Source organism: Pseudorca crassidens, chromosome 12 (assembly GCF_039906515.1).
Source record: "Pseudorca crassidens isolate mPseCra1 chromosome 12, mPseCra1.hap1, whole genome shotgun sequence".
In the NCBI taxonomy this organism is placed as follows: domain Eukaryota; kingdom Metazoa; phylum Chordata; class Mammalia; order Artiodactyla; family Delphinidae; genus Pseudorca; species Pseudorca crassidens.
The window spans coordinates 51,532,274-51,560,072 of record NC_090307.1 but is presented as its reverse complement, the minus strand read 5'-3'; the positions used below and the strand labels follow the sequence as shown (position 1 = coordinate 51,560,072).

The 27,799-nt window shown below is 41.6% G+C and overlaps 2 protein-coding genes across 25 annotated transcripts in view; one reads left to right on the top strand and one right to left on the bottom strand.

The window, feature by feature from the left end:
• Positions 1–336: 336 nt before the first annotated feature.
• CABYR (calcium binding tyrosine phosphorylation regulated) lies at positions 337–27,018 on the top strand. 8 transcript variants are annotated; one of them, XM_067699475.1, is made up of 7 exons: positions 337–1,494; positions 4,303–4,707; positions 7,604–7,776; positions 7,867–7,920; positions 20,812–21,912; positions 24,131–24,717; positions 25,609–27,018. In XM_067699475.1, the coding sequence occupies exons 3-6, from the start codon at positions 7,629–7,631 to the stop codon at positions 24,706–24,708; spliced, it is 1,881 nt and encodes a 626-aa protein (XP_067555576.1). In that variant the 5' UTR covers positions 337–1,494; positions 4,303–4,707; positions 7,604–7,628; the 3' UTR covers positions 24,709–24,717; positions 25,609–27,018. The 8 variants fall into 8 exon arrangements, with proteins under 8 accessions (XP_067555576.1, XP_067555583.1, XP_067555577.1 ...); XM_067699474.1 differs by lacking the exon at positions 337–1,494 and having other exon boundaries at positions 2,315–4,523; positions 4,625–4,707; XM_067699482.1 differs by having other exon boundaries at positions 725–4,707; positions 20,812–21,159; positions 24,593–24,717.
• The window catches only part of OSBPL1A (oxysterol binding protein like 1A), a 237,814-nt gene continuing 235,263 nt past the window's right edge, over positions 25,249–27,799 (bottom strand). For all 17 annotated transcript variants that reach the window (XM_067699463.1, XM_067699459.1, XM_067699456.1 and 14 more), the window contains one exon: positions 25,249–27,346. In XM_067699463.1, coding sequence (XP_067555564.1) covers positions 27,244–27,346 — 103 coding nt within the window. In that variant the 3' untranslated portion in view covers positions 25,249–27,243. The remainder of the gene's footprint in view (positions 27,347–27,799) is intronic.

Sequence of the window (27,799 nt, the reverse complement as noted above, 5' to 3'; positions counted from 1 at the left end):
CATCCTTATCTCCAGATGGTCTACAAAAATGTTTCAAAGGACAGACACTTATTCCTTTGACAGCCAGTCAAGTGAAAGCAAACAGAAGATTGTTTTACAACCGAAAGTATAGCTATTTTGCTAATTTATTAGAAGACCTAGTCTATAGACTGGATAAATAATACCTACATTTTTGGTGTTTCCTTTTCTTTATGATAAATTGTCTAATTACCAATTTTTGGAAATCTTTCAACAAATTACTTGAAAAGGTTATTCTTGAATGAACATAGATTCTTTTGCCTCAGAATATTTGCTGATGAAGGATTCACTGGACTGTCTATTGCCAGGACTTAATCATTTTCCCCTTAGCTCAGGTTATTGATATTGGAAACAGAGTTCAAAGTTATTTTTTAATCCTTCGTTGCTAATTTTTATTGTCACCTCATTTACCTCTTTGTTCAGTACTGCACACCTGTGGTTTTGAAGACTCTATATACCTCAGTCACTTAAGAATTTCTGTCATAATTGTGTGCCTAACCTGGCTCAAATCTTAAGGTTAGATATTTCTTAAAATTTACGTTGCAATAAAGAATATCATCTTGGGGTGTCATTTATTTACATATCCTTTTAGCTGAAGTATGATCTCATGCGACGTCAGTACTTTAAAATATTTCTCTTCAAAACAGACATGGAAGGAGCAGCTAGAATGTTGGCAGCCTCAATCTACTTCATCTGGTATTGAGGGAATAATAACTTCTTCAAAAGAAATGATTATTCCTCATTGATTTTGGCTAATCTATCTTCATGTTTTCTCACTTCCAAAATGCTTATTAACATTGACTTTCTTTCTAGCCTGACTGCTGCAGGGATTTTAGATGCTAGCCAGAGAGAAAAGATTTCTGTCCTACTTTCATGAACGGGAAGACCCAGAAGTCAGGTATCAACAGATGCCTTCGGAAAGGAAAAATTTACGTCTAAAAATGTTAGATACCGGGTTTCATCAAGGCTGAAGGGAAGAATGTTATGAATCTTTAAAATATGGCTCTTGCCATGTTGTTGTCTTTTTGGCTCTAGTGTATGTGGCAAACTTCTCAGTTATGATTGTGGAACATTTAGAATCACGAAGTTTTTGCTCCAGCGTTCATACTTAATTGAATTTTCAGTTCAAATGTTGCTTGAACTATTTTTCAGTATTGAGAGATTACATAAGGCCCCATACTTTTGAATTTTTTTTAAAATTCCTATATTAACTGCTTTAAAAACTTTTATTTCTCCAGAGAGATTTCAGGATTTCAAATAAGTTTGTGTTCAGTTCACTTAACTGAACACACACCATTAGAACACCATCCAGTAAGTCTTTGTTAATAGTATGTTTATAGGACAGGTGCATTTATAAACTGTCTCTTCTAGGTTTGATGCAGGCTAGCCCCTGTGGTTTTTCTGGGAACCTGGTGGTAAAGCACGGAGAAGGGGTAGACAGTGGTTCTGAAGACTCTAAAATAACAAAACCACGCTGTGAGTACACTGTACTGTTAGATTCACTGAAATCTGAGTACGTTTTTTTTAGTTGAGTAATTCATAACGGTTCTGGCCTTCGTGCTATGACTTATCCAACCTGTGAATTACTGTGATCTGTCTGGAAAACTAGTTTGGTGTAAATTGCTCTTTACCCCTCGCTGATGAAGAAAATAATCATATAAGCAGAACTATTTGCATCTATGTGTGCTTTTTTATGTTGGCATTACTTCTTCCCCTTTTCCTGTTTTGGAGGCTGTCAAATGGATCTTCTAATTTGTACGTGTCAGATATATTTTTGTATTAGACTGTGCCTATGATGAGAGAAATCTCTAATGTGTATTTTATGTACTCGGAACACATTTATAATTTGACGCACCTTGAGGCATCGTCTAGTACTAATCATGTAATATGCATCTTTGTGATTGATGTGTTTAAGATTTTACTTTTACTGGGTTAGGTATCTTTTTGATTTCAGCACGTGATAGCTAAGTATTTGAGTAAAGAGTTATTACTTTCAGATGTCACAGAAAATCAGAATATTTATTGTCTCGTATTGTATAAGTCAATTATTTAGAGAATTTGCACTTTTTTCTTTCTGCCAACTCAGAGGACAATGCATACATGATTTTTAAAATATACACATACACATACGCACGTGTGTGTGTGCATACGTATATGCCTTTACCATGTAAACTTTCCTAGTTGATTGCTTCCTTAAGCAGATTGTGGTGGCAAGTATTAAAATATGGCTCCTTTACCTATGAAGATATATGGTCACACAGTCATAATGTACTGTTTGGTATTTCTTTCTCTCTCTTTCCCTCCCTCCCTCCCTCCCTCCCTTCCTTCCTGTATATTTTGTGGAAAAAAAATCTTGTTAAGCCCAGATCCTTCCAAAAAGATACATAGTAGAGGGAGGGGACTTGAAGCTAGAAAGAGGAAATACAGAAAGAAAAGGACAGGGGAGGGGGGAGCAAGAGAATGGAAAGTTGGTCCATAAAAAATGTGCCCCTTCAGTTAAAGTGAGCAAAAATCACACAATTGGCTAACATGCGAAAACTAGCAAGGGAGCTGAGCTCTAGTTCCTAGTTGACTGGGGTATTCAATAGAAGCAACACACCTGTAACTTAGCTGAACTCTGGATTACACTTACTTTCTCCTCCCATAGGCTAGTGGTTCTCAAGTTTTAGTTTTACAGATTATCCCTACTCTGAGATTCTGATTCAGTAGGCTCTAGGTAGGGCTTAGGAAGATATTTTTAACGGGCCCTTGGCTAATTCTAATGCAGGTGGTCTACATTAGAGAGACATTGCCCTAGGTTATCATCTTTTGGTAAGTAGTTAGTAAATCTGAGAGAAGAGTCAAACACATGGCAAGGTTAGGCATAGTATGGGGCCACTGAAAAAAATGCTTCTAACCCATTGGTTTTCTAAAGGAGGAGAGTCCTGAGCTGACTTTTAAAGGAGGAGAAGGATGCAGTCAAGTTAAAATGATGGCTGGAAGGATGTCTCAGGCCTTGGACCTGATGAGCAAAGGCACAGAGGTGACAGGTAGCATGTGTATTCAGGCCAGGTCTCTAGAAAGTCAAGTGGAAACCAAATGGTAAGATGAGGTAGTTACACAGAGGTCACAGCGTGATCCTTGGACTTCTATAGAGTAAGTATTTGAAGGGGGGAGGGGCAGGGAGCAATGGAGAACGAAGTAGATTTGCAATTTAGTTAGATCCCTGGTGACTGAAAGAGATGAACACAAGGACAAGAAGATTGTAAAGCCACATCAAATCACTAGGAGTTCTAGAAATCAAAGCAGCACATAGTGGTTTGAAAATTTTTTGTTAGATGTTTTCACTGTAACAGTTTGCATTTCAGAGCAACTTGAACAGAACAGTCATTGCAGAAATGTGGAAAGAGTACAGGCTTGCCTTCTGAGTAACAGGTATTCGGCACAGCACATACATCTAATTGGCGTTCAAGATGACACACCAAGGTTGGTTAGGTGTCTCTCATTCCAGAAGTCACCATACGTGGGATCTCTAATGTTTGTATTTGGGGTTCTTAGCTCAGTTTCATTACACCTTTGATAGTTGAATATATTATAAACCAAACCCTCATTTCACTTTTGTTTACACTACCAAAGTGTGGTGCGGGGACAGTGATGAGGACCGAAAAGCATACCATCTGCAGTTCTAACATCACACTTAAAAGTCTAAAAGAGAGCATTTCTTCTTTACTGTTTTTTTTTTTTAAATAAATTTATTTATTTATTTTTGGCTAAGTTGGGTCTTCGGTGCTGCATGCGGGCTGTCTCTACTTGCGGTGAGCGGGGGCTCCTCTTCGTTGCGGTGAGTGGGCTTCTCATTGCGGTGGCTTCTCTTGATGCAGAGCACGGGCTCTAGGCACGTGGGCTCAGTAGTTGTGGCTCGTGGGCTCTAGAGCACAGGCTCAGTAGTTGTGGCGCATGGGCTTAGCTGCTCTGCGGCACGTGGGATCTTCCTGGACCAGAACTCGAACCCATGTCCCCTACATTGGCAGGCGGACTCCCAACCACTGCACCACCAGGGAAGAAGCCCTTCTTCTTTTAAAACGTAACCTTCATGAGAAATGGGGGCTTGTCTGCCACATAATGGGCACTCGGTAATAATGGACGGATTAATATCCTCAAAATGCCGTGTGCAGCATAGATGTAGGCTGGGGCTTCAACATTGCCTATTGCTGCAAGGTGCTCTGGAAGTCTTAATTTTTTGTAACGTAAAAATGTTTTGTCAGATCTATGCCCTGATGATGTTATTTAACGGTTGATTTACAGTGATTCTTGTTGCCTTTTAAACATGTGGAAATGGATGACAATGAAAGCTGCTTGGAGTCTGATCATCGTGACTGTGGTGGTATTTAATGCCCAGCACAAATAAGAACCTGAATGGGTAAAAAAGCAGAGAGTATTTTAAAGGAGTCAGCGTTCCTTTACTTTGGTGAAACGGAGCTGAAGTTATACACAGTCCTCGTCGACTTTGCAACCTGCCCCTGATGGTATGGTTTGGGGAGGACACATCATGCCTGAGGTATTGCAAGATCCAGAATTACGGAGAGACAGAAAGACTCAGGATCAATGCCAGATTCTCTTTCGGCAGGCGAGTTTCTCAAGAGAAGTACTGCGCTGCATGATACTGTACCAGTGTGGTGTACGTGGTGGCAGAAATTATTCTTCAAAAAGGTGACTAGAGAGCAACAGATTATGGGGGGGGGGCAAGAGTGGTGTTATGTGGTGGCAGTAAGATAGAACTGCCGTAAATCTATTTCTCTCTCTTTCCAAGCCAGCTCTTATTTTAGACCGAGAGATTCAAAGCGGAGAGGCTGTCGCCTGGACTGACTCCCGGCGGTTTGGAAACGTCAGTTTCCCACGCCCCTTTGTATTCTGCCGGAAAAGGCGAAGCCCACCACAGTGGTCTGCCGAGTTCCGGCTTTTGTCCTTTTCGGTTCCCCATTGGCTGGGGCCGCCGAGGCCCCACCTCCTTCCGAGGCCCTCTGGAGCCTTCAGCGAGAGGGCGGGGCTTTGTGACGCAGGCGTGACGTCCCCAGAGGTATAAAAGACACTGCCAGGTGCGCGGGTTTCTTCAGGAGCCACCCGCAAGGTGGCAAGGAGGAAGCTATTTAGAGCGCAGCCGGAAAGGAGAAGGTGGGGCGAGTCTGGAGAAAAAGCCCACGGCCCTGCCGCAGTTAGGCCCTCCCTCGCAGTGGAGGGGTTGGTGGACGGTTCACGTGTCGGGAAAGGTGGCGGCCCCCGGAGTGGGAGGCCGGCGGGTGCACACACCGGCCAGTGAGGCAACCGCCGGCCAACGCGCGTGTGGCGGACTCAGGGGTACGGGGTCTGGGTCGGCGGGTCCGCCGCCACCACCGCTGAACTAGTCGGGGTGGAATCTGGACGCCCGCTCTCCCAGGTCTTTCTGCCCCCTCCACCAGGCCAGCCAAACGGCAAAACAAGCACAGACCCTAGCGTAGGTGTTTAGGAAGTGAGTGGTGGGTGCTGTTGACGTTTTCTGTGGCCCCGAAGCCCCTATTCTCGCATCTTCAGCCAGAGGCACCGTTTTCCTACTCAGGCGTTACCCCTAGGTTAGTGGGTTTGGTGCGGGGTGTGGGGAATGTAAAATCTGTTAGTGTTTGACAAATGTGTTTTTGTCAAATACACAAGGAGACGTTTGAGCAGAATTAGTGAGCTGTCATTTGAAACAACCCTCAACGTCTGTACTCGTGACTTTATCCGTTGATGTAGTTGAGGATCGGTGTCCCAGCGTGTCCCATCTTGTCGAGGACAGCTCTTTGTAAGGAGCTGCGTCGTAGGATGCTCCGCATACCTGGGGCCGGGGCCCTAAACGGCTCCGCACCATTCACAAAGCCTGGGGAGGGGGAGGGGTGCGGCAAATCGAGGATCTCTGCGTGGGCGTTCTCCCCATGGTCGGTAGCACCAACTGCTGATTACAGAATGGGTGTTTTGTTAGCTCCGTCGTGGCTACCGGTAAGCCACTATCAAATCATGACCCATCTCTCAACTCGCACTGGGGTGCAACGGATGTACTTAAAAATACATGTGTATATATGTATATATGGACATATATATACACGTATATACGTCCATATACACATATATATATATAAAATATAAATGAAGTGAATATGTATCATCCATATAATTACCGCCTATGTCCCTTAACATTTAGCATGGGGCCCTGCTACAGGTGCACTACTGGTTTTTTAAAGATGGTTTAATTCAGTAAATCTCCTGTTGAATGATACTCTGATAGTAAGTTTTCATTAGGCGATCGAATACAGTGCCCTTCTCAAAGGTTTTGCTCTGGCGATATTTTTTCCTGACCTTTAGGAAGATGAAATGTGCTTTTAAAATATTCAGCATTTTGCTATTAGTTGCTTTTTATTAGAGGTTGGCCTTTTGTGTAACTGCTGTAACTAAACTGTGCCCCTTGGCCCCAACAATATTGAGATATTGTTGAGGACATGGTTCATTATATCACACTATTCTTCTCTTTATGAGGACCCATAGGAGAAATTTCTCCTGGGTCTCAGTGCCCAGAAGAGCTGTGATTCTCCCAAGCAACTGATTTGGTTTTTTATCTCAGGAAACCTGAATCATTTAACCAACCATTTCCTATTATGTGATGGCTACTTGGTAATTCAGGGGGCTTGTCTTGGGACAGTACCTGTGGCTTCATCCTATTTTTCCTACCATACTTTTCCCCTTAACCACTGAACTGAGTTCCTTAAATATTTAATTTTCTTCTTTGTGTATATTTATAAGCCCTCTTAAATAATTTTTTAGAATGAAACAGGACACACATACACTGACACAGTTTAGGGTGGCAATCTCTGCAGCTAAGAGTTACAGGTAAGACTGTGCAATGCCCTTGGTACCACTTAAAATCCAGAAAGCCAAAAGAAGGGAGAGAGGAAAACGATGGCAGAGGTTAAGGGAAGATACGAGAAAAGAGGTATGGATGGTGGTGGGTGGTATAATACCACAAGTTACTACTCAGATGAATATTAAAAACAAAATTAAAGTTAAAACATGTATACTTAAGGATGATCTGTGTCCGGGGATATACTTAGAAAAGTGAGAAAAAATACATTTTCTTGTAGAAATTCTACTTTGTAACTCTATTTGATGAATGTATAGAAAAGCCAGTTCCCATATGGTTTGGAAGGCTGTTTCTTGGACACAGATAAATGAGCTCGATTTATATTTCTTGACATTTTACTGCACAAAATATTTACTTAATTTTATAGAAACAGGTTTTGTTTGGTTTTTGTTCTTTGTTTTTAATATCATACTGGAGTTCCTGGCAGGGCTTTTCCCATGGATTTCTTTAATAGTACTAGATTGCTCATCTGCACATAATAAGTTGTTGGTAGTATAGTTCTTTTTTTAAAAACTACTATTAACATTAGCCCATTTTACTAGAATAAATACCTAGAGATTAGAACTAAGGCTAGTGATTTTCATAGGAGATAGATTTGTTCTTAGAAGCTATAGTTAACTTGTAAATTTTTAATAAAAACCTTATATACTATTTATAAGACTTTGTGTTTCTTCATTACAGTTGAGATTACAGACATCCCGCCAGAATGATTTCTGCAAGGCCCAGACTTGTCGTACCTTATGGCCTCAAGACTCTGCTTGAGGGAGTTAGCAGAGCCATACTCAAAACCAATCCACCAAACATCACCCAGTTTGCAGCAGTTTATTTCAAAGAACTTATTGTGTTTAGAGAAGGTTTGTTATTGCTTTATATATTTGTTGCTTTGAAAAAGAAAGCATTTTAAATTGGGAGTTTTATGTATCTGATTTCCTTTATTTCTTTAGGAAATAATTCTCTGGATGTAAAAGATCTTGTTAAACTATTTCATCAGATAAAAGGTAAGTACAGTAAGTAGTAATAGTTTAATAAAAATCTAGCTATAAATTATTGCATCATTCCTAGCATACATTTAAGCTTAAGAGTGATGCTCACAAATATTGTCTGTTTAAATAATTACACTGATGTTTAAGTAATCACACTGATGCTTTATTTTTATTATTGAATCAGTTTTTTTAAAAATCTGAGAACTGATATTTTGGAGGATTCTAAATTTTAAAATAGGAAACACTCTTCTTTTGCAAACCATTTGGTACAGTGAGACCTAGAAGAGTGTGTGTCAACTATGACTCAAGCCCTTTCCAATATGCCTGTCTTTGAATTGAATTTTGTGGTAATACTCAAATTATAATGAGATACATCACTTAGGAACATTGTAGAAACACTCTTCTTGGAAGATTATTTTAGTAGAAAAGGTTAATCACCCTTTTTTTTTCTCCCCATGATGGTTTAAGTGCAGTCCAGCTTGGAGGACAGGACATCGATTAGGTGTCACTAACCACCTTTTCTGTTCCAAGAGTCTCTTTATGTAGTGAAGAGATAAGTTTTTCATAGAAGGTGGTCTCTGGCCTGTCCCTGTGATATAAGGCTGTATGTCTGCTTAGAAAAACTTGTTTTACGTGTATATGTGTAAATGTCTATCTTATGTGAACATAACAGCATGAAACTGAGTTGATGGAGGAGCAGTGAAGAAGTCAGAGGGGGAGAAAGGAAAAAGGTAAAGTTTACATTATGAACATTTGGGAAGATCAATATAAGCAAAAGAGGATATATTAGTTAAACCCCAAGGACAGGCACACATATCTAAAAGAATGGTAAGCAAAGCTTTTGGAAGAATTTTGTGGAGAAAATGGTGACTTAAGGTGAGTGTGAGAAATAACTAAATAATGCTACATTGGCTGACCAACATTTTGAAGTGACCATAGAAAAAGTAAAGGTAGGATCCGTGAGTTTTGGCCACTTTTATTCTCTGCCACTGATGTTAATGGATAACATAGCCAAGATAGGGAGAAGTTAAGGGTAGACCTAGGAAAATGTAAAAATCATGAGGGTTTGGATCTACAGTGAAAGAGACTCCCAAAACAGAAAACAAGGTTAAGAACAGCAAGAGTCAGCATTTCAAGGGGTAGGAGAGTGAGTCACCGTGGTTTAGGAGTATTTTATTGTCTAGTCTGGGTGCTCCCCTGCAGGGTCCTGATGGCATTGTCAGCTTACCAAAGGAAAGAGGTCTGAGATTTGCTTACCACCAGCAGGACATACAGACAAATGCTGGAACACTGACCACTCTCCCCCTTCCCATGAGCCTGGTCTTCCAGGCGGTCAAAGTTATTATGGCCTTTGTACTTGTGTCCTTTATACCAGGAACTATCTTTGAGACGACTGGCTGTGCAGGCTTGCTGTGTTTGAGAATGGTGATAAAGTCAGTGACTCTTTATCACTGACTCTTTATGGTTGTAGGTAACTAAGTGGTAGCCTTTGTGGCTAATCTGTTTACTGAAGACTATACCCACCATTCAGCTTAGCAAGTGGACTAAACTGATGTGGATTTTGGTCCAACTAGGGTAACATCTTTGAATCTCAGGGTTCAAAATTAACAGACTGAACTAATGGAGCAGCCATGCTTTCGATGGAGGTAAGGGGTAGGAGATACTCCTGCCTTTCTCCTCCAGTAACTGTAGATATCAAGGAAATTGACACAGTGTAGACTCACAGTATGGCTGTAGAAACAGACTGCTCTTTAGACAGTAGAGTAGAAACGAATGTTGCTTGTTCTTCCCCAGAGAGTTGGGGAAGGTAACACAAGGTATAACCAGAAAATATATTCAGGGTTACGGTCTAGTATCAATTGGGCTCATTTTGTCTGCCTTTTATTGTCATGCCAAATGGCTTCTTAATGGACTTCTTCATTAGTATATATAGAATGGATAAACAACAAGGGAACTATATTCAATAACCTGTGTTAAACCGTAACGGAAAAGAATATAAAAAATAATAATAATATATAACTGAATCACTTTGCTGTACAGCAGGAAAAAAAAAAGACAGCACCAGTTATTAGAACTTGGTGATAGGAGCAAGAGCTAAACTACCATCCCTGAAGCATTGGTCCCCACTCATCTCCCAGATGTCAGATGTATCCCCCAAAGTTATTTCCAGCTGGTTAGTTTGCTGCCTAGCAGCATTACTACCAAGCTGCCCGTATGCATGGAAAGTATGGAGATAAGTATATCCTGCACATATCATTTATTTTATTCAAACCCTCCATTCTGGGATTTTTCCTAGAAGGAGCCCCATTTTTGGTAGGCCTCATCATAGGACCAATAGTGTTTACCCATCTCCCCATTGCATTCAAACTTTCTTGCAGAGGCAGGTGATGAAGGAGGGAAGAGGAAAAGAACCAGACAGGAGAGCAACTTTTCTCACTTCTCTGTCATCTCTCATCTTTTCTCCCATTTTCCAGAGCCTGGCTCTATCCAGGCCTCCATTGTGGCGTTTCACCCACATGTGCTCACTTCCGAAGCACCTCATGTAAAACACTTTCTTGGATCCTCCTCTTGTATTTTTCTGCAACTTGATTAAGTAGGTCTTACTACTGGATGAATCAATGAAAGCTTTTCTATTTCTCAGTCTTCTCAGGAGAGCTTCTTCACTAATCCACATGAATCATTGAGGGGATTTTAGAAACTCAGGCAATATTTTAAGGCAAAACTGTTGTCTCAAGTTCTACCACTTAGTATATCTAGGAAAAGAAGGAAGAAGTGGAATGGAATTTTTTGAGTAACTGTTTTGTCCTAGGCACTTACAATATATTTTGTCAATTAAGAGAACTTTATAAGGTAGGTAACATCACTACAACTTTACTCAAGAGAAATCTGATGCTTGGGAGTGATTCGATAACTTGTAAGTTTCTAAATATTAAAATATTAATTGGTAGAGTTGGGATCTAAACTTAGATCTTCCTAGTGCATGAAGATCTTCCTAGTAGTAGGACTCGTTAGTAGGGATCACTAGGAGCCCTCTAGAAAAAGCTTTAATTTTTGAACTCGGAGTGAAATCTCAGTGCTCTTTCCCCACATTATCTCCCACTTTTCACTTCTTCCTCCTGTCAGGAAGGAGTGTACTAATTCTGATCTTTTCACCACTCCACGAAGAGGGCAGTGGTTTCTCCACGAGAGTGGTAAGTGAGATCTCACCACCACTAGCACCTTCCGTCCTCCTAAGCCTAATTGAGTCTAGTTTCTAGTGTTATTCCTGTCTTGGCTTCCAACAGAGGCAGGAAATAGCCACCTCTTTTGAAGAATCAAGAAGGCCTAGCGCACCTAGATCCCCAACTGAGTTACGTGTTAACTTTTCTAACTGACCCTCGATGTTCTTGGCATGGCCATAGAGTAGTAATTAGAGTCACAAACTGCTGCTCATCACTGAGCCCAGTTTCAATTCTTATGTAGCACCGTAATAGTTATGCATATCATTAAATATTATCTTGAGTTATATATTCATATTAGATAGTCATAATATATGTTTTCAGTTTCTTATGCCAAATTCTATTTTTATGCCTTATAGAATTCATTACACATACTTGTAGCTATCCACTCATTAAAAAAACAAGAAATCGATTTCAGGACTATCCATACTAAATTTTACGAGGCTCTGGTGTACTCTGTACTTTCCTGGGCATTTTTTTCAAGTAAGGCTATACTGGTTCCCTAAACAGGGATGAGTATTGTGTCAGAAGGACCCTCTTATTTCTGCAAGTCTTGTGTTTGCCTTGGCAGGGTGGTAATTTGTACCAAGGTTAAGAATTTTCACTTTTTTTTTGACTTAAAAAAAAAGTTGCAGTGATTATCTGGCGACGTTGTTGGGAGTGGGGCTTAGGTCCTTCGTGCTTTAATGATGTGGTAAGATTAATCACTTGGGGGAGTTGTCCATACTAAAGATCGCAAATAAATCACTGAGCAAATGGTATAGTCAAGAACTGGGGTCAGACTGTCAGACTATGGACAGAAACACAGGGTCAGGATTAAGAGAGGAGGGGGCTGGGGAAGAAGCAGATAAGTAAAACCAGGAAAGCTAGGATGGTAAACCAGGCTGCCAAGGTGAGGTCAGGAGCCACAAGTAGATGTCAGTTCCATGAAGGAAGGACACCTTCCTTCCTTAAGTATCTGACTCTGCTATCCAGAAACTCTGATAGCTCCATACTGTTCCAGACTCTTCAGTGTTGCAGGGGTACTTCTAAAAAATATTAAATTACTATACTCTTGATTTCAGATAACCTCTATTTTTCTCCTGTTTGCTCTGCTGATCTCTACCCATTGAAGCATTAATTTACTGTAGGGAAAAGGTAAATATAGTCTGGAGCAAGGAAGTCATTACTCAGTATTGAGTTTCCAAAGTTCGTAATAAAAAAGCTAACACTTTAGAGTTTTGCAGGAGCCTGTTTTTTCTTGGAATTTCCAAAGCTGAGTTTTGATTTAAGACTTAACATGACCAGAATCAAGTTTTTACTTTATATAAGCCATAGAGGAGGGAGGAATAAAGATAAGATATAAGGCTATTTCCTGCTGCACAGGAAAGGGAACTGGAAAGTCCTTCTTGACAATGGGATTGTGGTGCTGGGGCGTGGGTAGTGCATGAAAAGTGCTAGGTGACATTGAAACTGGTGATAAGGAAGGTAGGTGGAATTTATGATCAGAATTCCCTAAGACTCATCAAGCAGGTGGCTTGTTCTCTGCATTCCTGGGTGCTGTCTAGAAGAATGCATGCTTCTCAGAAGCTGAGTGGTTAGCATGGTACTGCCTTTAGCACATCACCTGCTACATTGAACTCCTGCACTATAACCGTCATGATCAGACATTCAGTAAATACTGGTTGAATAAAATAATTACATTTGAAGCAATGGATTAGAAATAATGGAGAGTGTTTCTCAGATGAGACTGAGATAATATTTCTTGTGTCCTATGGCCTGTGTGTGGCTTTTAGTGGATCCAGATGTGTTTAGATTGTCCCAGAGTGCTGACCAGCAAGTAATCCAGATGGGAAAAGTGAAGTGACTCATCCCACTAATAGAGAGCTAAGTGCAAAATGTTGAAGCTGGGAATAAAATAAACTTTCAGCTAGGCCTTAATTGCTAAAGGACCAAATTAGGAAGGGAATCTCTCAGTCCTTCAGTGAAATAAGCACACAGGCCACACCTTTCACAAAGTAGAAACTTGAGTAGTAAATACAGTGAAGTCAGAGACTAGCACCCAGAACACAGGCAGTATGAGTTATGCCTCTACCAGAGGTAATTGAGAGCCAGCAGAGAAGGACAACATGTGGATCAGAGCCAGAGCTCACCACAGCACTCAGATTCCCTCTTCAGAAGTGGGAAGAACCTTTGAAAAAAAGCAATACCCAAAAGGACTGAATAATAAACCCAAAGTGACTTTTAAACTGGAAGGGACAAATATTTTTAAGTAAGATCAAATAAATTGTGCCTTTGGGAAGTAAGCATTTTAATGCAATTTGAGATCAGCTAGAGAAAGTAAAGTAATGCTTTCTGGCATGTCTAAGTTATAGTAGGTAAATTTTGATCCCTTTATAAGACCATGGCATGCAAAGCTTTCTATGAGCTAAATCTATCCTACCTTTGCAATTATCTCTTATTTCATATCTTCACAGACCTTATGCACCAGACTGACAACTTGTCATTTTTTGAAAAAGTAATTTTGATTTTGATCATTTGATTTTGGCTTATGCTAACTCCCTCCAGGAGTTCCTTTCCCTCCCATTTCTTTCAAATCCTATATATCCTTAAAGTCCAATTGAGTATTTCATTTAACAAATATTTAAATTCCTATCCATTGCCAGATACTGGGCTAGGAGGAATTGAGAGGTTTCAGTTTCAGCTATGATGAAGTAGGTAATATTGGACTTACCTTCCTATCATAAATACCCATAAAAGCTGAAGAAATTATATAAAACAAAGTCTGGATTCTTGGGAAATGGGGTTCACAGAAATTGAGGCCCATATTCACCCCAGTGTCATTTTTCAAATTCATGGGCAGGAAAATAGAGGCCAAGCAGAGATTGGAAGTCTCTCCAGGAAGAGAGAACAGAGAAGCAGAGTTTGGAGCTACTAATGTGGCTGGGATTTGGGTGACAAAGCACCAGAGAGGAGGCATTTGCAGAGACGGATTCCCCAAAAGTCAGCAAAAATATTTCCTTTTTTTTTGTGGGGGGGCAATTCCTAAGCTGCTCATGTGTGGACTGTAAGGCTTGTGAAGGCTTAGCAGAGAAGAGCTGTTGGAAGACGGAAAGCTAGGTAGGGATTTCAGAAGTGGTACAGTGTTGGGGGAGGCTTTGGAGTTTGGGCCCAGCCAAAATGAAGAGACTTTTCTGAAACCCTGGCAATCCAGTTGAGACCCCAGGAAGGTCACACCCTAGGAATAAAGACAATCTGATAGGAGTAAGAACAAAGCTGAAATATGTCTATTTTAACAAAATGTAAAATGAAGTCTCAGGAGGATCAGATTTGCCATTATTAGAATAAGACCAACACCATTTAGAAGAAAACAATATAGTCAGAGTCTCTACAATGTGTCATTTACAATTTCCAGCATACAATTAAAAACTACCATTCATTCAGAGCAGTGGAGGAAGTGACTAATAATTAAGAACTAAAACATAAAACACTCTGTAGAAGCAGACCCAAAGAAGATCCAAATATTAGAATTACTACATAAGGACTACATAAGATGGAGAACTTCAACAGAGTAAGAATCTTAAAATAACAAACAAATGGTTATTTCACAATTGCAAACTAAATTTTTATAAGATGGCTTTACTAGCAGAAGACAGAATTAGAAACTAAAAAACCATGGCAATAGAAAATATCCAAATTGAAGTAAGAAGAAAAACAATAAGAGTGTAAGACACATTTGTGAGACATGATCAAAGGATCTAATATGTAATTGGAGTCAGAGGAGAAAAGAGTAGATGGAAAAATATTATTTGATTGAAAGACATCAACCTACAGATTCAAAAAGTTTGGTAAACCCACAGCAGTATAAAAACAAAGAAATCCACGCTTCAGTATATCATGGTCAAACTGCTGAAAAAGACAAAATCATGAAAACAGGCAGGGCAAAAAGGCACATTACTTTCTGGGGAATAATCAGGGAAATGGCAGATTTCTTAACAAACTACAGAAGCCAAAAGACAATGGAATGACATCTCTACAGTGCTAAAAGCAAAAAGCTGCCAACCTAGAATGAATATATATCCAGTGAATATATCCTTTAAAAATGAAAGCAAAATAAAGAGATTCTCAGGCAGACAAAAGCTGAGAGAATCCACTGCCATCAGACCTGCTCTACAAGAAATACTTCTGAAGAAGTTTATAGGCAAACAAGAAATAAAAAGGGAACTTCCTAAATCTGATAACGTGTATGCATAAAAACTTACAGCTAACGTTATACTAAATGGTGAATTTTGAGTACTCTCCCATCAAGATTAGAACCGGAATAGATATGTCTGACATCACCATTTCTATTCAACACTGTGCTGTAGGTTCTAGTCAGTGCAATAAGGTGGGGGGGGGGGAAGGTATACATATTGGAAAGGAAGAAGTAAAAGTACTTTATTCACAGATGACATGATATAGAAAATCCAAACGGATCACCTTGATAAATCTTAAGATAACATATTTAAATACCCAATGAGAAAATGGATATTAAAATGGATACATAATTCATAGAATAAAAACAGACATGGTATCTAAAAAGCAGCATATACCACAATCCCCCTCATTCACGTTGCTTTACAACTTTTTTTTTTTGCGGTACGTGGGCCTCTCACTGTTGTGGCCTCTCCCGTCGCGGAGCACAGGCTCCGGACGTGCAGGCTCAGTGGCCATGGCTCATGGGCCCAGCTGCTCGGCGGCACATGGGATCCTCCCGGACTGGGGCACGAACCCGTGTCCCCTGCATCGGAAGGCAGACCCTCAACCACTGTGCCACCAGGGAAGCCCTTTTTTTTTTTTTTAAAGATTTAATTTTTTATTTATTTTTGGCTGTGTTGGTTTTTTGTTTCTGTACGTGGGCTTTCTCTAGTTGCAGCGAGCAGGGGCTATTCTTTGCTGCAGTGCACAGGCTTCTCCTTGCGGTGGCTTCTCTTGTTGCAGAGCACGGGCTCTAGGCACACGGGCTTCAGTAGTTGTGGCTTGCAGGCTCTAGAGCACAGGCTCAGTAGTTGTGGCACACGAGCTTAGCTGCTCCACGGCATGTGGGATCTTCCCTGATGAGGGATCGAACCCGTGTCCCCTGCACTGGCAGGTGGAGTCTTATCCACTGCACCACCAGGGAAGTCCCTGCTTTACAACTTCTAACTTATGCCTCATATTAGGAAAGTACTCAGCTGCAAGTAACAGAAAACCAATTAGCAGTGAAAAACAAGATATCTGGAAGTGCCGTTCATTCTGCTGCTGATATTATAATAATAAAGCATCAATTATCTAGGTTCTCTGCTTTATCATTCTTAGCATATTTTGTTTGTAGCCTCATGCCACTACTCTAGGCATTATATCCATGTATAAATCAGGAAGGAGGAGGAAGTTGTGGCATAAATGATACTTTTTTCTTTCATTAAAAAAGTAAAATCTAAGAAGTCTAGCAGACTTCCACTTCTGTCCCATTGGCCAAGGGAGACTGATAAATTTTCTGATAAGGGAAATCAGAATGCACAGGGCTGGTTTACACCTGTACTCTGCAGGGGCTCTTTGGCATCTTGGATGGGGCAGTTGTGCGGGGCCCCTTTCACACCTGCCCCTTCTCATTTAAGCTTAACAAAAATTACCTAAAAGCCACTGTATCCAATACATATTTCAGTCACTGCACTGATCACATTGTCATCTGTTTATGTGCCTCTAACCTTAATCAGACTGTACTATTTAGGAGATTCCCCAGTGTCTATCCCATAATAGGAATTAAGGATTGGTCACTAAAGAATGAATATAAGGAAGAGAAGAGAGGAAGGAGAGAAAAGAAACAGACCACCTACTTGATAGTCACTGGTGTTCATCATTCCAATCAGTTCAACACACAGTAGTTGGAATCTTTTTCTCTTTTAAACTTTTAAAACTATATGTACCTTACTACTTCAAATTTTTGAGTCCAAGCACTCCTGTGAGTTCCCCTCCTGCAGTCCTCTCCTCTCCCCTCTCCTATTAATCACTTCTCCCATCTCCTATTCTGTCCTGCTTCATATTCTCCTCTTGTCTGGGACAGCTTTCAGATTTCCCTTCAGTGCCAGAACATGCCTTTTTCCTTATTCTTCCCTGATCATGCCCCAAGCACCCCAAGTCTCCACGTGAGTTCTGCCTATTCCAAGAAATACTGTATGCTTGGAATGTATCTATCTGATTGGTTTCATGGAAAATCAGGATTCTACAGTGAGTTTTAATCAGTCATTTATTAAACTTAGAAAGAAATGTTTTAGAGGAAGAAGTGCCTTCAGTGATGTATGTAATTCTGAGAGTTCATGCAGTTTTTTGTTTTTTGTAGTTCAAGTAAAACCAGATTACTGACGTCATACTGAGTTCATCTTCATGAGGTTGACATGTAAGATCAACCTATAGCAAACCTAGTTTACAACTTTAATAGTTTTCTACACAAACATAATCTCAGTGTTACAAGTCAGCAATCTTTGGAACTGTTAAACAGACCTTAAAACATTAGAGAAAAGCTCTTTACCTTTTGTAATAATAGATATCAACAGGAACGCAATATAATTATGTATGTGATAACTTGTTTGTGTATGTTTGCTAACATTCTGTCATGTATTCTAAACAAAACCAAATGGTTCATCTAGTGCTTTACATTTTCAAAAACACTGTTAAAGCTTAAGGTATTTGATCTCAATTTAATGTTACAGTGATGAAATATATCTATTAAAAATAGTATATATGACATATATGTATGTATGTATATATACAAATACATATATTATAAATGGGAAAAAACACCCTGCATTTTATCATCCAGATTATGAAATTGCCAATTAATTTTCATCAAAGCTGATTTAAAGATGAGGCTTATAATTTTTAATTTGATATCACATTTCAAAACTTTTTAAACTAGGTGTTGATTTATTCTTTCCCCATTTATATGTGGTTTACAGTTTATAGAACACTTTTAGGTGAATGACTCCATTTAATCTCTGCAAAACCTCAGTGAGGTCAGAATTAAAATCCCCATTTTGCACACCAGGAGGTTGAAGCTCAGAACCGTTGACTTGGCCATGCATCTGTTCAATCACAGTCAGGACTGAACCCAGATCTTCTCATACACCTTTTTACTATGAAAAAGTTGTGGGGAAGGAAGCAATATCATAAACTCTCGGATGAGTTATGATTCATAATTATATAATGCTTTACCTTTCCAGAATGGTTATTTAATAGGGGACTTCTAGAGGCAAAAATACTAAACCTAAAGATTAAGCTCCTAGATATGATTCCAGGTACGACAAGCCTGTGAGATACTTTGAAAAGGGCAAGTGGCCCTTTCCACAGAAGCTGAATTCCTGTCGTGTAAGTGATGTATCACGAGTCCCATGCAGGCAATCTAGGGATTGCAGTGATCTAGTCCCTAAATTGGTTGGGTTCTTGAAAACTCTCAGGGGAAATAAATCATTACTTGGGGAATTTAGGTCCTTGTGGGGGAAAAGAGTGTTGTAGAGGCCTTGAACTGCTGTGTAGGTGTCTAGGTGAGTCTAGTGAGAAGTTGGGCTTGGGCTTCGTGGTGGCTCTCCTACCTTCACTGTTCCACGGGCCTCAAATGCCTTTAGCGGTGGGCTGCCTGACCTTGCCCTCGGCCTTCCCCGCCAGCCGGCCCCACTGAGGGCATCTCTCCCCACACTCTTGCCCCTCCCTCCAGGGGCAGCTGCTGTTCCTCGTTGCTGGTCCTGGGCTCTCGGGGCAGGGATTCTCTGACCTAGGTGGTCTTTGCATCAGGCATTGAGGATGGGGCTTTCTCAGTGTTCCTGTCAGTTGTCCGCGGCAATCTCTGCCTCGTATCTGTGGTCAGTCTTGAGCTAGTGTTTCCTGCCTCTGCCCCAGGGGTAGGAAGGAGCCCTCTGTTTGCTGTTGATATAGGATTCCCCTCTGGCCTTCTACCCTGCTTCCATCTTCCACAAAAGTGCCTGTGAGTGTGAACTTCTTGCGTCTGGAGTCCCAGACTATTCCAGACATCTTAGCCCACATTTGGCTTTCATCAGTTCATTAAGATTTTGGCTGATACCTTACCAGCTGGTATGGTGGTGACGTTTCCAGGCCCTGCCACAGATGAGGGAGTTCTGTGGCCCTTCTCTCCTTAGAAGGGCTGGTTACTCTTTGGAAATCAGATTACTTGACTGCCTTGTGACTCTGCTCTCTGATGGGCTCATAGTTACCATTTTGACATTTATCTGGCTTTTCCTCATTGTGATGGCAGACAGTTTGTGCAGCAGTATCTTAAGCGTAAGGCCAGGCTTATTTAAACAAAATTTCCCTTATTCCTCCAGCCGGAGGATATCTTTTCCTCCTCTGAGCTTCCATAGGTCTTAAATGGTACCCTTGTTAAGTACTTACACTTTTAACCTGTAATATCTGTATATCTTATTTCCCCTAAGCTTTATGAGGTCTTGTCCTAATAATTTTTCCATCCTCAACAATGCCTAGTGTACAGTATTTTACACACAGCACAAACAGTCAAGTGTATTAGTGGGTAAAGGGCTTTGACTGGAAATGGGTGGGGAAGTCCTGAGGAGGTGGCTGGTTAGAAAATGAGGTCATTGTTCTAGAAGCAGAGGGAGGTAAGAGTAGATGTGGCTTTTCTGTCTTTATGAAACTTTTCTTAGCATGTGAGCGTTTGTGTGGTATCCACGTCCAGAATTAGACACCTGATCTGAGTTTACAGAAAATCAGCCGCTAATGTAGGAGGAGACCCTGGAGGACACTGTTCTTTGGAAAAGAGCTGGACCCATGAAGACACGTTTCCAAAGTTTTGACTTGAAGCAAGTATGTTCTTGTAAGGCAAATTCTCCTCTTCCTGCAGATTTCATGATATTAGGTAAATGCTTCCCCAAAGAGAGAATCCTCAGTAAAGTAAGCAGATGTGAAAACGTCTGATGAGGTTAGACGTGTGAGTGACAAGCAGAACGCTGAGTGCAGAAGATGATGTTACAGCAGTTTTCTAGCTCTAGGGGTTTCTGTGTGTCATCAGTTGTCTTGACCTTCTAAGCCATGGTTTTTTTCCTCCTGCCTGAGGATCCACTGAGCCCTACTTCTGGAACCAGAGCTGTCTATCTGCTGCTCTTCTGGGTCAGTACTTCGGCTGCATTATCACACCTTACCAGCAGGTGCTACCACTTTTAGAATAGAAAACATGACGTTTCCTAATGTAAACGTATTCTATAGTCCCCTAGTTTTCCAATTCATTAAGTTGAACTTTATATACCAATTTTCTTAAACTGAAGAATGCCTTTAATCATATGACAGCATTTGTTTCATTACTAAGCTATGAAGTGTTTTTTTCTTTCCCCAGTTTTGTGTGGAAGTCTGGATCAGGAGCTTTGTCCATGGACGTTTTCAGCTTACTTTTAGGCAGTTATCATCTTTCCCCTGACGCTGACCAGCTGAAGGTGGTATCTGAGTGTTAGAGTCACTTATTTCTAAGGAACTGAACTGAGTTGTCTTTTGAGTGGATAAGGACAGGAAGGTTTTGTTGCCCACAGTGAAGTTACCGATGTTGGAAACTAAAGCAAAACTCTTTTGTACTTGCGTATATATTGACATTTGAATGCTCAACCTATGCTTTCTTCATAATTCCTTTTTTGGGGAATAAGTACTTATTAACCCATCTAACTCATTTTTTTAGGGGAGAAGTGGTCAGAAGGAATGGCACAAGAGAAGAAAGCAGAATGTGTGAAAGAGCCAGAAAGAACATCTACAGTTTCCCAAGAACCTAAACGGATGGAAAAATCTACGGACACAGAGGAGGACAACATAACTGCACCGCAGTTTAGCAACAAAACCACGCAGTTCCCGTCGGTTCATGCTGAGCTGTTCTCAGAGCCTGAGGGCGCCCCTGAAGCAGCTCGTGCTCCTTCGAAACCGACCGCCCCTGAGAATGCCACCCCGGCCTCACCGCCGTCGCCAGCAGCTGTCTCACCCGAGCTGGCCTATGTCCCTGCTGACCCAGCTCAGTTTGCTGTTCAGATGTTAGGTAATGTTTCTCCGGTTCATTCGGATCACTCTGAAATTTTAATGGTGGACGTGGCAACAAGTATGCCCGTTTTTCCCAAGGAGATGCTGAGCTCAGAGGCTGCTGAAGATGATGTGGTGGCCACTCCTGTGCATTCTGGAGAGATGGCAGCAGTGCAGGTTCTGAGCGAGACATCTGTCCATGTAGATTTGGGTCCTAAACCTAAACACCATAAGGCTGAACCACCAATGGCTTCCTCATTCCCCTTGCAGGATGAACAAGAACCTCCTGCTTACAGTCAAGCTCCTCAGGTCCCTTTGCAGGCTGCTATTGAGGTGACATCCACCACGCACATAGCATCTATCGATAAAGATGAGCCTGTGATCGAAGGAGCTACTAATGTTGAGCAAATACTGGAACAAACGGTTATCCCCTTTTCTGATCATGTTGCTTGTCTTAAAGGAAATGAGCAGTCACCACCCCTTAGTCCCATACTTGTAGTAGGCGAGACAGCCTCACACGGGTCTGAAAAATCTGTGGGTTCTGCAAACTTTGTGCAGTTGGAGAGTGCAAAATATGACTCCTCAGTACATGTGGAGGCAGACAGCTCTGCCACAACAGTGAGCTCTGAAATATCTGTGCACATTGAAGTGGACATCTTTGCGCTCGCCCCTGGCAGTGCTGGGCAGGAGGACTCATGGGAAAACCGTGCGTCCCAGGAGACGGAGGTCAAACCCGCGCTCTCAGGGGAAGCCGCACAAGTAGTGCGCTCAGGTGCGTCCGTAAGATCATCTAGTGGCCCCCAACCTCCTGTTCCAGGTCTTAATGAACCAGAAATCGAACCAGAATGAGAAGTAGCACCTAAACAAGGTTTGACGGAGCCAGGTAAGATAATTACTTACAAAATTAAAAGCGGTGCTTCCAGTGACATCTATATTTCAGGTGACCATCGAGGTAGGCTCCCTGCAGACTGGTCAAAAAGCTTTGTTTTTAGTAGTAGTTAAAATGCCAAACCTATTTAAAGACTTTGTTGTATCTGAGATTTCACTCTTACGAGATGAGTGATTTTAAAGCAACATCACCACTGCTTGGCCTCAAAGTTCGGTCATCTAGCACTTTCGTGTTGTTTTGGACATACTGTGTGGTGAAAAATGGTAGAGCCTGTTGTCAGCTGCAAAACACGTTCATGTGATCTGGATACTCCTGCAAAACCGTAACTAAGGGGTGTTGGTTCGAAATCCCTCACCTGTAAAAGTAAAATCAGATGACAACAAAGTATTTACACAGGCGATGGCATTAAAAACATGAAAGAAATGGTGGTGCGTTTGACTGCTTTTGCGCTGAGGTGGGAGAACTCTGCAACCTGGTCTGGGGGCTGGTCAAGCCCTGACGTCCCGCCTGGGAGCTTCCCGCAGGTGAGGGAGCGGCTTCATAGCTGGATGGAGAGAGGAAAGGTCAAGCTGAAGTTCTGTCACCCAGGGGAGCGGGAAGGTAGCAGCAGCAGAAAGGATGGACGCGGCGAAGCTGGCCGGCTTCCTTCCATCGGTTCCCCGACAGGCGCCCAAATCAGGCTGCTTTCTTGGCTGCTGAACCATCACTACCGCTTTCCTGTGACACAGACACGGTTTGACCTCCCATCTCGATCTAATTATGGCATTTGGTCCGCTCACCCTCCCACTCCATCTAGGCAAGTGCAGCAGCCCTTATCCGTTTAGGGAGGTGGGACGTGCAGGAGCCAACCCCGCCATTCCTTTTGCAGAAACTCTCTCACCCTTGACTCTTACCAGAGCCAGAATGATAAAAAAGTGTTACCACAGCAGGTGTTTAGAGATCAAATTCTGTCTGGCAGTGTGACAGGGATTCTGCGCAGCTGAAAAGGCAGAGGGCAGTGTTGGAACGTAGTCTGTGGGGCTGGCATTACACTTGTGGTCTAAGCAGCACTTCCATCCCAAGTTACTGTTCTCAAGTGCTTCACTATTTCCAAAGCACTAAGGGTATTTCACAAAAGCCTGAAGACTGGGCTCGTGCATATTTTTAATTAGCTTCCAGAACTATCAGTTGAAAGCATCTGAAGCTATTGAAAACACAGCTTAATTGTGTGCATAGTGTTATTTTCTTTTCTGGGGAAGAAAACAAAGCTGCACTAGGGATACGGGCCGTGTTCAGAGGGTGACTCAGCACAGCTGGGCCAAGTGCAGCTCCTCCATCAGGAACCTTTGCTCCTCCGTCCCAGCTTCTGGGACTCGTTCTCCAAGACGGCACTGTCTTCAATTAGGCAAGTCTAACTTGACATGGTAGATGCCTTGGTGTAAGTAGACGGATGGCCCTCCGAGACCTCTTTTTACTTAAAGATCCACTGTGCGACCAACCAGCCTTCTACTGCCACCCAGGACCTATGATTTCAAGCCTTGCCGAAGAGGGAGCCGTGCTCTCAGGTTCCGAGTCCTAGGTTAGGTGATGTTTCGTGTGTAGTGACAAGCTGATGGGAGACGATGCCGCCTGCAAAGGGCCAGAGGTCCTTGATCATGGGATCAAAAGATGACACGTAGTGCTGACTTCTTCCGTAAAGAGAACCATCAATCACTATGCAGACACATCAGTGCTTTTTTTAATGCTTTTTTCAATGGCTTAACACACTCTTCAGTTGATTTTTTTGGTACAGCCAGAATTGTTGATTCTCCATTTCCTCTGAGGACCCTGCAGAAGCCATGTCTAAAGTTAAGTTCCTAGAAACAGCAACTTAGAATGAGATTGCTTCTCAGCCACAACCCTAGTGTCCGTGCCGCTGGCTATCACAACACTGTTCTCGTTTTCTGACTGTAGAGAATCTCTCCTTTCACATTACCAAACACAATTTATTTAGCACTCTCTATAGCATGCTTTATGGCACATATTACTACAGCTGTTTGTTTATATGTAAAAAAACACTTCTGTGCATAGCGCCTGATACAGAGACCAAATCTTTAACACCTGCACATGTTTTTTTTTATAGCAATAGCAGCAAGCGAAGCAGGACAACCACCACCATATTCTAACATGTGGACCCTTTATTGTCTAACTGACATGAGTCAACAAAGTCGCCCGTCACCACCACCTGCACCTGGGCCTTTCCCCCAAGCAACCCTCTATTTACCTAATTCTAAGGAGCCACAGTTTCTGCAGCACCCACCAAAAGTTGCTTCTCCAACTTCCGGGATGATGGACAGCAAGACGACCAGTGCCCCGCCTTTCATTTTAGTGGGCTCAAATGTTCAGGAAGCACAGGACTGGAAGCCTGTTCCCCAGTCAGATGCCTTGAAGAGATACACTGCAGTGCAAGTCCCCATTGCTGTTCCTGCAGATCAGAAATTCCAGAAACACACCCCCAATCCCCAGAATGCTAATCCTCCTACAAGTGGACAAGATGTCCCCAGACCACAAAGTCCAGTTTTTCTTTCTGTTGCTTTCCCGGTAGAAGATGTAGCCAAAAAACGTTCAGGATTTGGTGACAAAGGTACTCCCTGTGGAAGTTACGGTATTGCTGGAGAAATAACTGTGACAACTGCCAATGTTCGCAGAGCAGAAACTTGAAACTGGCAGGTAAATTCTCTTCCCATGATATGGGGGCCTTAACACACTTGAGTTTTCAAGCAGGTTGATCTGTTGACCTAGAGACTGAGGTATTTTAAGACACTGAATTGAGACACGCAGTGAGCGGGGGGTGCGCTCGGATCCGACGTGGTGATTGCCCCCACCTCCCTACCACGTTACTACTCAGCGCACGGCAGGCGCACTGCGCCGCAGTGACGCACACCAAGGGTCTGGTGCCTAAAACACATAACCAAGCAACCAACTCAGCTACCTCTGAACACCTGGCGCTGTGTTTAGCCCTGTAGACGATGCCAAAGGGATGGATTAACATAAAGACAAAGACAGTCTCATGTGGGAATTTTATAATCTAGTTGGCAGGTTTAAGGGGCGGGGAGGACAAGGTGAGAGATTATATACGGAGCACCCAGTCAGTGCGGTAAGTCAGTGAATACTTACAGCAGAATGGATAGGTTGGAAACACATTCATGAGCTAAAGGGACAAGTGGTGTTAACCACAGATAAGTTTTTATCACTCACAAATCATTAAAAAATTTTTATTCAACCAGTACTTACTACCACACGTCTGACGGACAAAAGCTAGATTTCAGTTTTAGGCAGGTTCAAGTACCACAGTTAGTTACCATACTTACTTAAGGAGACTTTTGCAAATATCTTAGGACTATGAGCATTTACCTACTCCTACCCTTTAGACTTCTAGTGGAACTGTCAAAATGGCCGTTCTGGGCATGAGGTGCTAGGATATTTTAGTGCACATGCACAGATAACATAATTAAGAGCTTAGCAGGAGAGCAGGATAGAACTTGCATTTCTGATCATCCACTCATCTTACATGTTCAGTTTTATGATTAAACAAGTCACTATTTACATTATTCCTAACAGGTGCCGAAGATGACACTGTTTGAGCTGACCTTCACGGTGGAGTCTGCCACCAAGCGTAATATATCAATAAACTTCATGCAAGCATAAAACCTTGTCGCCTTGCTTATTTTATAATTTAGGCGGTGTACAAACATCTAAACACAACAGGTCCTAAATATTTTCAGACTTGTGATATGACACAATAGCATTTTCCAATGCTCATATACATTGTAAAAAAAAAAAAAACTTTCCACTCTAGCAATTTTCTACCAAGGTATTCCACTTAATAATTCTGTATTTGGCATTCACACCAAGTGAAGACAGTGGCACCTTGCTCTAATAAATACTGTATTTACCCAGAGAACAGTGAGTGCTAACTGCCTACTTAGCACGTGAGCTCGGGGGTGAGCTCTGGCCCTGGGGACCGTGGCAGCACAAGGACTTACTTTCGTGTAAGGACACCTGACAATTTGGCATCCTATTAAGTGCAGCATTAGAATATTTCAAAGTTTAAAAGAGACCACACTGTTTTGAACATTCTAAAGCCTTTATTTAGCATCAGGTAGATTATTTCATTATAACACTTGTTAACTTCAAGACAGCCATTAAAATAACTTACTGGCAGCTACCTAAGGCCCCCTGGAGCAATATCTCAGTCTGGGGTTGGGTAGATAAATACCGTAAGATTAATGTACCCCAATTAAAGGGGCAAAGCTACTGTACAAGTAGGTCTCCATACGTATCTTAAGTACACAGGTGCCTTGCAAACTTGAAATGCACAAGACCTCCTTTTATATAGTCTGATACTTATAATACATGAGTACAACTGAATTTCTCTGGTGGCATTTGCCACTGGGAGTTGAAGCATTTAAAAAGGTTTCTCATTATGTAATGATGGTGACTAAAATCTATATTTCTGGGGTATTTTTGTGAATTGCTAGGTTTTATACCTATTTTCAATTCAAACATGTACAACTCAAACATTTTAATTCTAACGACATTAGAACATTGTAAAAGTAAAATCAGAGCACTAAAATAAGCAAACGAAATACCTTTTCCAGTTTAGAATTTTCAAATCAGAAATCTCTCTTCTGAACACTCAGGCATTGTTTTTCTTTTGAGAGGCGGGAAGGGGTAAAATTGAGAGGATTAGTAAGAAGAAAAGCCGTCTTCTCAACGCAGTCTCTACAAGGTGGCGTAACCTCTATATCTGAGCATATAAACATCATATAGGAGAATTCTACACATTTCGAAGTTAAATCTAAAACATTCAAGCATGACAGCCTAAAAATATTCAAAATAACTTGATTTGGGTTACTATATAATTCCATAAAGCTAAAGTTACATTTAGGTATAAACCTTCAGTGAATACGGCAACAGCAACCATCAAAAAGCATATTCTCCAACAGTTTCCCATACCTCTAGATAAAACAGTATTCCAAATAAGCGTGTTGGGATAGCAAAATTACCCATTCTTCCAAAGACTTTCATCACCAGTATCCACCTTATGCCCTACTTTTGTTGGGTGAAATGCAAGTTATCATGAGAGGATTTTTTCTCTTTTCAAAAGATGAGTAGAAATCAAAGAAGAAAATTTTAAAACACAGGTTTAAGTCTTATCTGTAGATTAGCCAAATGCCCCAACTTGTCTATGTTTTAATAAATGTCAGGCAAATTGAAGTAGTTTCTGTCCCAGTAGCTGCCCGAGTAAAGCCAGTCCTGGGCTCCGCTGTAGGGATTAGGGCCTTGATGGAACCACCTGTTTAAAGAGGAAAGACAACAGTTATGGGGGAAACTCTTCCCGATCACAGGGTCCCTGCTGCTTCACTAGCTTGCAGACTCCCCTACTGCAGCGATTCACTTTGTCCTGTGAGTCAGGGATTTCCGAAGAGACTTTAAAGTGCTTTTAGAGAGCACATATATAGAATAATTTTCCGAAATATGTAATGAGACCACCCAAAAGGTTTAAGGATTTTCCACAGCATTCAGCAACAGTACTTGTCTAATTGTTCACCTAGGCCCATTCCTTAAAAGCATTCTATTAAGCAATGGGGAATAAGGCATTAGAATATGGAAATTAACTTTTACCACTTACCTACAGTAATACGAAGGTGCCTGATTCAGAGTAAATGCCACCCCACCACCAAACTCTTAGTTTCATTTTACAAAGGAGGAGCTCAATGTCAGAGAAGTTAAATAACTTGCCCAAGCT

Excerpts from the sequence above, each read along its gene's own strand:
- CABYR (XM_067699475.1), top strand. The coding sequence starts at position 7,629 with ATGATTTCTGCAAGGCCCAGACTTGTCGTACCTTATGGCCTCAAGACT. Across the intron at positions 7,921-20,811 it reads ACTATTTCATCAGATAAAAG|GGGAGAAGTGGTCAGAAGGA; the intron begins GTAAGTACAGTA and ends TCATTTTTTTAG. Across the intron at positions 21,913-24,130 it reads CGCACAAGTAGTGCGCTCAG|CAATAGCAGCAAGCGAAGCA; the intron begins GTGCGTCCGTAA and ends TTTTTTTTATAG.